Source organism: Onychostruthus taczanowskii, unplaced genomic scaffold, assembly GCF_017590055.1.
Source record: "Onychostruthus taczanowskii isolate IOZ18803 unplaced genomic scaffold, ASM1759005v1 scaffold52, whole genome shotgun sequence".
Taxonomy (NCBI): domain Eukaryota; kingdom Metazoa; phylum Chordata; class Aves; order Passeriformes; family Passeridae; genus Onychostruthus; species Onychostruthus taczanowskii.
In genome coordinates this window covers 6,161,611-6,173,899 of record NW_024502791.1, presented here as the reverse complement: position 1 = coordinate 6,173,899, position 12,289 = coordinate 6,161,611, and the positions used below count along the sequence as shown (strand labels likewise).

The window sequence follows — 12,289 nt, the reverse complement described above, 5'->3', positions numbered from 1 at the left end:
AGGGAAAGGCAAGTCTTTGTTTTATGAAGTGAAGTGCAAGAAAGTTTTTGTTGGTTTAGTCATTCTAGTTCAGCCCAGAAAGCTTCACGTGTGCTTCAACTGAAAGGCTAAGTTTTCAAAACAAGAGCAGTAATACCCTTTGCATATGGTGTTATGAGATACAGGTGAAAATTACCTACATCAGTTTGGAGAATGGAGGCTGCTGCTCCTTGGTCACTGACAGGTTCAGCAGATGCTCTTGTGAAAGCCTATTTGCCAGCCGGAACTGAGAGCTGTTGCTTTGGCTGCCTCTCAAATACAAGGCTACAAAATGCTTTCCAGAAAGGTTCGGATGGAAGAGATTATTCACAAATTACCTTTGTCATCACTCAAGAGAAGAACTGTCTAGCTGGAAATATTTCAGAGATATTTATTGTATTCTGAAAATTTCATTTTATTTCTAACTTATTTACAGTTAAACATTCAGAATCATAAAATATGAAGTATAAAATATTTAACAAAATAGATGCAGTCCATGTTGTTCAGGTGCACCATAAATATATGATGAAACAGTAAACAGCATAGGAATTTTCTGATGGTCCTCTCTGTCATTTACCAGGAAAAAGAGTATGTAGACCTGCCTCATACATTCTGGTCTGACCATTATGGCATCAATCTTTAATTTCAGAGAGAACACCACTACCACTCTGGTTTCTGTGTCCTCAGTCTTCCAGAGTTACCTTCACTAAAGGTCTAAAAGGCCAACACTGTAAGTTCAATACATCAAATCCCCTCTGAAGTTGGTATAGTCATATATTCAATACATTTTTTTAAAATACAGAATGTCCTAGAAAAGAAGAATCAGGTAATTCAGTCCATATGAACAAAAGAGTCATTTATTATATATATATTCTCTAGTAAGTTATAATAGTCTCTTGGATTTTAAATGTCTTTTTGCTATTTTCAATGCTTAAAAATTATAATTTTAAAACATTAAATATTGTGTTATATACATTATGATTTAATTAATCCTTCTAAACATGGAGCATTCTCCAAGTGAAAACTTGGATGAAACAGAAAACAATTTCATTGACATAACAGGCTTTAGAAGTTCACTTCATACAACCATAAATTTGACTATATGAAAAATAGCCAAACATCAATTTGCTCCTATATGGGACTTTTTTCTGTTTGTTTTTCTGATCTTGGGGAAAGGGTTTTTTGGCTGTTGTTTTTGTATAAACCGAAGGACAGATCTAGTCATTACTTTTGTCAATGTTCAGTATTTTAACTTTTTTTAATCTCATACCTATTTTATATAAAATAACAAAATATACAGAGAAAGCTGAGTTTGTTACATTAGTTCATACACATACAGTAAATAAAATTTTTTAATGTATGGCTTTGCAAAGGTAGATTATGAAGTGACGTTTGTATTTTATTTGTTTAAAAGCATTTTAAGAGAACGTGTTAGTGTGCTTACAATAGCGGCCATGGTATTCGGATGTCGAGCCAAGAGTTTAATGCTAGGATCACCAGAGGTCTTGCCTGACACTGCTTCTGCAGCCCTCAGAAGACAAATGTAGTTTATTACAACCTCATCCACCTTAGCTATAATTTCCTGCTGCTGTGTTTCAGAGTTCATGACTTTAACTAAACGCATGCAGGCTTCTGTTAAGCAACAGAGTACTTGAAAGCTGGAAGTCATAGCTAAAAGCATTTCCTCAGGGCTTTTATCAGCCATGGCCATTTTCCTGCAGGCACTTCCCAACTGTCTCGATTCCAAAGATAACAGTTGTTTGTACTTAGAAAGTTTAAGGTCATATGTTTCTGGATGTAAATCTTCTCTCTTGCCCATACTTGCTCGGACCAGTGAGAGTAGCTCATTGGCATCCTTTTGTGCTGCAATAAATCCATCAGGCATTGCATATGTCTTCTCTTTCATCACATTTATTCGTGTGATTCGTGCATCGAAGGCTACATCGTTGAGATTCACATCAATTTGGCCACCTTGGGTGTCAGCACTGCTCTTCTCATGCTCTTTGACTGCATCACGTGGGGGCTCAGCAGCTTTCGGGGACTCCAAGACTTTCTGCTCATTGTCACCGGACGACTGAACAACTGGTTCTGTGAGCTCACACAGGGTCTGTGGTTCAAAGAGATGTGAGAGCTGATGGCTGTCTTGGTCATCTTCCTCCTCATTGTCATCATTTCCTCTGCTGAGGAAGCAATAGCTAAAGGGACCCCGGCACCTCCAGGTGCTGCTGGTCAGCTTTCGCAAGGGCAGTGTTCGACACTGCTTGGAGTCCTTCTGACTGGTGTCTGTGCCTGAACACTTCTTACTGTCCTTCCTATCAGTGCTGACGTACACACAACTCTGAGAGTAACTTTTTGACAGCTTTTTGCCCAGGGAAAATTCCACCCTTTTCTCCGATTTGGATTCATCCTTTTGGGTGGTGTCCAGGCATTTCAAGCTGGCCGCGGCTGCCTTCTTCTCAAACAGCATCTCAGTGCCTGCAGATCCTCCAATGCTGCTGCTGCTGCTGCTGCGTCTCAGCATTTTCTTGCTCTGCGGCATTCTGAGGCTTCCTCCTATCATGTCATATGGCCATAAACTAACTGTTGCCCCACAAGCCTGATTTACTTTGGGAATGTCACAAGAGTCTTCATTTTGACTTGGCACCTTTGATTCTGATAGCATGGATGATAGCATGATGGAGTCAGCTAGAGGCTGTCTAGGAAAAGCTGTAGGCATGCCTCCTTGTCTTCCCTTTTCAGGCTCTGTGAAAGCTACACTAGGGGTAGTAGAAGAGCAGACAGAATAATTAAGCATCACCCTGATAATATTCATAGGCTGAACTTTTAAATATCTTTTAACAGTCAGTACAAATGGTTTCCTGGTATTTCCCAATCGTCCCCATTCCTCAAAATATTCCATCAAAAATTCATTACAAGTCCTTCCTATTTCACTAAAATGCCTTTTACAGCCAGTGAACAAATTGTAATTTATGAACAAGTAATTGTTCATTTCACTACAGCAGACTTACTCAAGAAAAGGAATTGCAAATTATATACAAAACATCCCAAATCTCCCCTAATATATGGATTGCAAGTTTTCTATTAACTAATTAGATGAATAATTTCAGATTAAAATACCTTCTTTAACTACACCTGAAAGCCCGTGGAAAGATGTGCTCGTGGTAATTTTGGTTTGGTTTTGTGGCAGTTTTTGGCAGAGAAAGATTATTTCTCATTCTAAATCTTAGTCTGTGCCACTTTTGGATTTTCATACATTCACACACTACTGCTACATGTGGGCTGCAATCCAAGAAGAGGGAAACACTTAAAATCCAACTGAAAGAATTTCAATGCAGTTTTCTCTGAAAACTGCATTTTTTATAACTTTAAAGAAACGCCTACTGTCAGATTGTGAAGTAAATTCATGCTTAATAAGGTAGTGACATTTTCTTATTCTTAACATCTAGAGCTTTTTATTCATATTGGCATGTTTTTGACAACCTGCTAAAATAGCATATAAGATACCTAAGAAATGAATCAAAGGTTTTGCTACCCTACATTAATATAACTTCTAAAGTAATTATACAATCCAACAAATATCTGGTACTCAAATGACTATGGAGTTTGGAGACGCTTCCAAAGAGAGACCTCTCCATCAGTGTCCCTCCAAATATTATAACTGCAATGAGAGGTTTTTAAAAAAGCTGGTTTTTGTATGCAGCTCATCAGAATATCTCAACAAATAAAATGAACAAATAAACTAAAGGTGTAATCTCCCTGTCTGCTACAGCTTGATGATGTAGTTCCAGATAATGATAATAGAAATGTCTTACCTAGACCTCAACATGAACTTGTAGATTTAAGAATAAACAGAAGAAACACTCTATTACTGCTGTACCTGTAGTTTCTTTTATCTTGGGGATCCGATGACATCCTTCCCTCAAAGTGCCAAAAAGTGGTTCAGCATTGATTGCTGAATGCACAACAGGCACCGTCATTCTGTGACACACGGCTTCAGGCTGCTGGTGCAGGTCCTTGAATGTCGTTCCATGGTTTGGAAGAATGGCAGCTCTTTCATCTGCTGGAACATAGGCAATGCCCTTCATTGATGGATCAGAGATGATGTGTTTACCATCAGAGGTACAAAGAGGTGATTCAACGGGGGTAGCACATGTGCTGCTGCCTGTGCTGCATCCTGCATCCACTGAAGAGCACTGAGAGCTCTGCAGCGAGAAATGGCCTTCACTTTGCAGAGATGACATGCGCTTAGCCAAGTGATACTCACAAAGTCTAGCCACACTCTGCTCAGCTTCTGGAAGCTTTGAAGGATGGTCATCTGCAGATAAATCAGTATCTTCTGCATCGTTTAGGTCTTTGGCTGAAGACACAGGAGTCATGTCAGACAGGAAGTTTTCACCGTGGCTAAGCCCTGAGGTGTCATCCTGATCCACCTCAGGATCCACTTCATCCTTACAGTCAGTTTCTGTTTTACCAAGGACAGGAACTCTTGGAAAAGTCTTCCCATTAACTGTTTCTGGGCTTGGCTTATCTGCTGCCCCATCATCAGCAGCATACCATCTTTGGCGAAAGGCAGTTCTCTCCACATTAAAAGTGCTTAGGCGCTGGCTGTCTCTTGCTGAAAGAGTTCCAAATTTAGCTTTTAGATCTTCATCAGACTCTGCTTTTTTATTTCCCTGTTGCTTTTTCACAGTAGCATTGCCATCAGAGGATGCTTTTACTTCGCTATCTGTCATCTTATTTTTCCTTTTACTAGTGCAAGAATATACCAAGGATCCCATGTGCAATTTGCTAAAATAATCAGTGACAGATTTTGTTTCCATGGTCTCTGGCTCCATTTCCATGTTATCAGAATGAAGAATCTGCTTTGAAGGCACAACTTTTGACTGTAGCTCTGCAGCCTGACCACCAGCCAAAGGCTGTGAGGGCTTCATACCTGGCCCTCCAGCCTGATTCTTAGCAATGGTAAACTCAGTCTGCTCTTCCACAAGCGGTTGGTAGCCTTCACTTGTGGTCAAAAACATACGTGCAGTGTTTTCCGACTGTTTCTGTGCTGTGGCTAGTTCAGAGCTTTCAGTCATTTCAGAGGAATTTGTTTCATTGCCAGAATCTGAAGATGACTCAGGGCTATATGCTCGCAGGATAGCTACACCTGCAAGCCACAAAAAATAAGAGTCAATTAAATGACAGCAGCTGAGGCACCTGGATAAGTGACAAGCAAAAGGGGGTGTATTAGAGACAAAAATATTCTTTGTAAGAATACTCTGACTTTATTGCACAGTTCCCGAGACAGGTAGTTTAATAACAGTGGTGGCTCCATTAAATATGAAATAGGATGTATGCAAAATGATGGCAAAAAAAGAAAAGGAAAACTAAAAAAAAACACAAACCAACCCTCATGAAATGGAGTATTTCCAAAGCTAAATGGATGAGATGAAATGATTCTCAATGAATAAATGTAACTATGGTGAAAGAACCTGAATTGTCATTCGTCTGCTGTTCCTCTGAAGCAGCCAAAGCTTCTAGTGCTTGAAGAGTAGAGACTACAGCATCATCTAGCCCCTTCTCACACTTCCCCTCTGTATTAGTAGGGACAGCATCGATAAGCGACACTGGAATGTCATCACTGCCTAGATTACTGTCTTGCTCCTTGTTGTCTCTAGGCTGTGTCGCTTGATTCTGAGAGTCTTCCTCATCAGAACTGTCCCTGAAACCAGGTGGAGGAGCAGCAATGGCCATGTTTAAGGTATGCAAAAGGAAATCATCTTCATTGTCATCACCTTCTGGAGGTGGAAGTGAAGTCAAATCAATAATGTCATCACTAGAACCAGAAAGGCTGAGAAGAGCAGGCCTATTGATTTCTCCTACCATAATATCTTCTTCACAGCTTACTTCATCTTCATCTTCAGCATCATCTGTGTTTTCTGCATAACAGATATCATGCAGCAAAGGCTCTTCTATCCCTTCTGCAGCTCCAAATATTTTACCATCGCTTATAGTTGCATAAACAGAATTTGTAGCAAACTGAATGCTTTCAGCATCTGATGACAACTCCAGGCCTTTAATATCATTGGCATTACTAAGATAAATGGCTCTTTGTTTTTCTAATACTTCTGGACTTTCATCCAAAAGCCTTTCATAGCCAAGAGTCTGGGGACTGATACCATCCAAGTTGGGATCTCCAAATATAAAGGAAACTTTTGCTCCTCTGGGAGATTCCTGTGCTTTCTTGCTAGATTCCAAACCTGAGAGTGACAACAGTGAAGGCTGGTTAAAATTTCTGCTTTCTTCTGTTTCAGCAGGGTCACTTTGCTTGGCCAGATGTTGATCAAATCCACCTGAATTATAAGTATTTTCTATATACAGATGTCTGTGTTCTTTTTGACATAACAGACTTTCAGAAACATCTATAGTCTTCTGCTTTGGATCAGCAAAGGACATTTGAGCCTCCTGATCTCCTTCATCCAGGAAAGTAGTAGTTTTTGGTATACAGTTCCACTCAGAAGCAAGGATATTATGCTTCCCTCTACTTTCAGGTCCTATAGCATGGCAAAATAAAATCAACATTGTAAAATCAAAGAACAAAGTCAAATAATTTGTAAACAATAATTTGTTGATGCTAAGTATTAAACACAGTGAATAGGATGGCTCAGCCATCAAATACTTCAGAAACGTATTTTCAAATTCACCTCTGTTCTAAGTTAAATACCTGTTGACCTAATGACCTAAAGTTTAATTGGTACTTCTGTACTCTAAAACAAATCTAAACCTCAGCTAGGTACAAATGCTATTCCAGGCATAGTAACACAAAAGCAGCTGGTTTCTACAACACCATATGTATTCTGACAAAAGATATATGCATATAAAATAATAACACTCACAGGAAGCATGCATCTGTCTACTAGACTATGAAGGAAATTCGACACATGGTTTATTTTACCATGGAGATGCTATCATAAGCTGGGCATTGGAACACTATAAAGCTGCAGTGCTCGGTCTGAGCCAGCAATCAGATGTCATTTGACACAGCCTTCTATTTATCTGGAGGTGCTCTGGCTTAAGTGGACTTCTGCTTTACACACTGGACCATGGGTAACATACTGTGAGATAAATACCTGCTTCTCGGCTCCCTGCATTTTTCTTGTTGGCCATGTTAAATATTGAACGCCTTGAGTCAACCAGCAGTCTGTAGTATCCAGCTGTTAGGCAAGCAAGATTCATTGCATCTGATGACTCCATCAGAAGAGTAATAGGCTAAGAAGAATACAATCAAGTTAAGGCTGTTCCTCCTCAATTTGTTTGTCTGTTGACAATACTATTACATCGGAGCAAAAGTAATTACATCACAAACACCACATTGGAAAATACACATGAGAATTTATTTTCCTCACTACCAATACCAAACAGTATAAAACGTTTAGTCAAGATTGGAGTTGCAGTAAGATAGAAGTCCAACATCTTAGTCCAGTCCATCTTAACAACTGATTGCTCTTTCTGAATAAAGCTATTGTAACACTGTTGCTTCATCTTTTTCTTGCATAAATATCTTACTGTGGCAAAACCACTATTTAATACTACTCTGAATCTGGCAGAAGTGAAGAACCTGGTACATTAGGTGCTGGAGTCTTGCAGTTGTGTGGGAATCTGCTGCTTCCCAGAAAATGTGGTGCACTAAGTATATGCAAAGAAGCATGACAGGGGAAGCAACAGACAGGGAAAGTTGAGGTCTATATAATATATAGCAGTCAGGTTAAAGCTATCATTGCACTGCAAGACAGGGACAGGTTAAAAGATTTCAGTGTTTGTGGCCTGGTGTTACTGAAAAGACAAGTGGTGAAAAATTAAGCAGATAAGCAGAGACAAAGAAATTGGAGAAAGATCACTAGAAGTGTGATCAGCAAAGAAAACAAACATAAAACACCAAAAAAAAAAGGACAGTCCTAACAAAAAGTGAGACCTCAGAGTTTTGAAAAACTGTGGCTGCCAGGATAGCAAGCATCAAATCCAAGACATCCATGTGAAACTTACTTTAATTCATTTTTCTCTAATTCATTTTCTTTTAATTCAATTTTAATTTTCTTTCACTTTTCTTTATGTAAACATTTTCCTGCCTAAACATTTTTTTCGTCTCTATAGCTTTTAATACTAAAAGCTGTTCTCCTCAAATGTAATTTATTAAAGTGGTTAGCCTCTACAACTCCTAGACAGGAAATAAAAATGAAGCCCTTACCATGATGCATAGAAAGAGATTAGACCACAGACAACCCATCTCATCACTCACAGTTTGTACTGACTCACAGTATGTGGACATTTGTGACAATTTATCATAATTTAGCATGCAGAGCCCACTGTCACAAGACAGATGCAAGGACCTATGTCATTCATTCCAGGAGGAATGTCACATGCAACAAGGATGGTTCTCCAACCTACTCAACCCCTTACTAGTAAAAACACAACTGATTCTGATGGAAGCTGTGGCCAAAACATAACTGATCACAGCTTACTACCAAACCCACAATAGGTCCGATGAGTTTTTAAGTCTGTGCTATAGCATCTCAGGCCACAATGTTCTAGGTACCCTGAATGTTGTACAAACCGTACAAAACTTAATATATTTTTCCACAGCTTGGAAAAATATATTAAGTTTTTTTTTTTTTTTTTACCTATTTTTGCTACAGCCTGAGCTTCTGTTCAATACATGCTTCTTTCAAGGTATTCAACTATAGCTATTACAGTTACTATAAATTATTAAACAGTTACTATAAATTATTAAACCTAGAGTGGATTAATTAATCTCTTCTTTTGAGCAACTACTAAAAACTGACATTTGAAATGCTACATTCATCTCAAATTTTCTGCAGTGATTGGCAGAAATTGATGAACACTGCAGAACTCTCAGATTGCTGAAAACAATTCTGTGAAGTACTGCTAATCTGCTGAAAAGTCCTGTGACAGCTAAACTTTTATTGCCTGCTTCTTCCAAGTGAAACGTGCTTGAGAACATATTAAAAGAAACAAAAATAAAACAAAAATCTGCACTGTTTGTTAAGAAAATAATATCATATATATTGATACATTCAGAAGCTGCATGAATACATGAATCTGCTACTTGCGGGTAAGTGAAAGGATAAAAACATCATTGAGAATACCTACCAGTGTGTGCCTGCATCTCCTTCACAGGACACGGTCACAAACCCTAATTGTGCCCCACAGAGAGGCGACTTTTTGTCAAATTCCACCCAGAGCCTCATAGATTTTTATTTTTTAGTCAGTCTCTCTGGGTTTAAGATCACATGTGTTGAAGTGCAAGGAGATGAGGATATGCACAATTTGCAATAAGACAGTAACTATATTATAATATATAACAACATAATACCATGGTAATGCATAATACTATGGCTGCATATTACATATGGGCAGATGGGAAGGATTTAATTTCTATATTACTTTCTCCATCTGTAGAAAGGTGATAATAGCTTTCTTACAAGAGAGCTACAGGTTTAGCACAGTAATGCAGGCAAAGAAGCCTGATATCCTCAGATGTTACCAAGCAAGGTGAAAGAGATCCTGTGTTCACCAACCTGTAAATTTCTCTTAAATTGCTGTCAAAGAGCATCTAGATTACTTTACAACAATGCTTTTTCCATTACCTTAGATACAGAGAAACTGTTCCAGGTCAGTACATCTAAAGCATTCATAGCAAAAGCCTAGTAAAATATTCCTCATGTGTGCTGTTTGTATAGTCAAATAGAAACCACACTAAAAACAATCAGGACAGTATAACATACAAAACTCCACTCATTTTGCCCCTAGATGACACACAGATGCAGAGTGCTAAGTGATACTTAAAAGAAGTTAAATGATTATAGGTAGATGATAAGCATCTGTGAATCCTGAAGTGTAATTATAAAGGTTAAAAAAAAACCCCATTCATTCTTACAGTTTTTTCAATTGACAATTGCTATGTGGTTACTTGCAGTAAACTTTGTGGGTATAACACTGGAGTACAGCGGACACTGGTCCAGTGCAGCTGGCGACTCTTTACTGGTAATGACACTGTATATTACGCTAGAAGGAACTTCAAGAGAAGATCAGTGTTATCATCACCTCTTCTTACCATGGAAATCCATGAAGACAATAACAAAGCAAGTTCCTGGGGGTCAGCTGAGACAAAAATCAAAGTAGAAGGTAGGTGCTGGAAAACATCAGCCTAGTCACTATAGGCCCAACCTCTAGTACAAATGTACCATGACCAAAAAAAGAGCTGAAAATGTACTGTCAGAGCATAGCTTAATCTAATACTCAAAGAGAAAAGCATTATTAAAAGATGCTATATCAACACGAATCAATAACAAACTTACTTTTACATCTAAGACATGCAGCTCAACTCTAACACTGCTTTCATCTTCTGTAAACATCTCAATTCTGTTCACGTGGCTGAAGTCTGCCAGGAGAGCCACAAGATTTGTTTTGGTGTTTATCACATGGCTGATTCCGTACCGTGGCCCTACTAACAGAGTCACTTCTGAATGTTTTTCTCCCTGCTTTAGCAGAAAAAGAAAGAAAACACAAATAAAAAAACTGATAGCTACTGCATAGTGACAGAAATCATCACTCCCTTCTTTCAGTTACACAGTTACATTGCACGGCATTTCTACATTAAAGATTACTATGTTTTTACTAGATAGATATGATACACAAGAGCATACTTGATTCATAATTTTAAAAAAAGTAAAGGAATTTCTTGCTGTATGTTGATTGCACTCTAGATTTTAGGTGGATAGTTAGATGGACAGACGATGGATGGACTCTGCTTCTGTTAAAAGAAAAACTTGGTCATTAAGATTTTTCCAGATTAACAATTTTAGCATTCAATAGATAATTGGATGGTGCTATTTGCTAAGAAAGTGCTATCTATCTCCAAATTCCCAATACAATTTTTATGATGACAGATATGTTATTTTCAAGATTAAAAGAAACAAAAAGTGATTTGGTTCAATTAAAAATTATTTTAAGCATATTAATAGAACCTAAACTTCTAAAGAAAATGATATGAAAAAAAAGGCATTAGATTAAAAAAAAATCAAGAGAAGAGACTATTTTAAGAGAAATGTTACCACTAGTGTTGCCTTGAAGACACGCCCTCCATATAATCGTAAATCACTGAGGAACTTTAGATAATGCACCTTGGCTTGCAGAGCAGAGAGCTGCGAAAGGAGAAACAGGGGTAAGAGGTAGTTGTGGAAATCATCACATTATAAAATTCCAAAAGAAAATGTATTTGTGTAATATAAAGAGAATGGTCTGCAATAACAGGTCTTTGGAGCCTGAAACTAAATCTTGAGATGCCTGAACTTCAGATGAGGTGAAACAGTTTCATTCCTAAAATTAGTATCTTGCTTGTTTAGTTAAAATGCACTGAGGACTTGGGAATGGGCAGATTAGAGTACTTCAAGAACATTCTAACTGTTTTAATGAAGGGAAAATGTTAAAGTACTCAGATTAAACATCTGTTCACTGAGGGATTTCAAGGCTAAGACAGCAGCTTTCCATTCATAAACTCCATCAGTTCTTAAACGCTTATGTACCTATGCAGAGAAAGAGAACAGAGAAATTGCATTTGTCAGCTACGTATTTTACATTTTGCTAGGTACTTGTGGTGTTGGGCATATTATTCCACCTGGTTATTGCATTTCCTACTTTCTAAAGTAACACTCTTCCACTATATTTAGTAGGTAATAAATCAGAAAGCTAAATACAGCACATGAATACATATGATCATGTTATATAATAGATGTTAGAAATTGTCTCCTCTTTTTTTCCTCTGAGCTTAAACTACCTACTTAAAAAAGAAAACTTGGAAATATTTTATGAGACAGAAGGGAAACACGGAACAGTTAATTTCAGCAGTCTGAATCCAAACCTTACACTTCCCTCGTGTAAATCCTTGCATCTGGATGTTTAGAAGATAATGTAAAACATTCTCATATTATTTGCTAGTTTCATTACAGTCACTGGATTTCTAATTTCTAATTCAAAATCTTATTTAATCTTGAACAGCATTTTAAGGGCCCCTATCCTAAATTTTTCCTAGACAACAAGGAGAGTATGGATCCAAAGCAGAGCAACTAGTGGTAATGCTTTGCCCTTTGCTGCACCAGGTGTTCACTTGGTGCAGAAATACGCAAGGATTGTAAAAATCCAGGAGAATCCTGAGAAGGAAAAGCTTCCCTTCATGTGAAGGAAGAGAAAACCCCCAGAAAGAAATCAATTA

General features: G+C 38.0%; 1 protein-coding gene across 1 annotated transcript in view; it reads right to left on the bottom strand.

The window, feature by feature from the left end:
• Window positions 1-1,417: 1,417 nt before the first annotated feature.
• The window catches only part of FRMPD4 (FERM and PDZ domain containing 4), a 108,995-nt gene continuing 98,123 nt past the window's right edge, over window positions 1,418-12,289 (bottom strand). The window contains exons 11-16 of the mRNA XM_041416489.1: window positions 11,133-11,222; window positions 10,377-10,559; window positions 7,131-7,269; window positions 5,493-6,554; window positions 3,896-5,167; window positions 1,418-2,769 (exon numbers count right to left, since the gene is read on the bottom strand). Coding sequence (XP_041272423.1) covers window positions 1,418-2,769; window positions 3,896-5,167; window positions 5,493-6,554; window positions 7,131-7,269; window positions 10,377-10,559; window positions 11,133-11,222 — 4,098 coding nt within the window. The remainder of the gene's footprint in view (window positions 2,770-3,895; window positions 5,168-5,492; window positions 6,555-7,130; window positions 7,270-10,376; window positions 10,560-11,132; window positions 11,223-12,289) is intronic.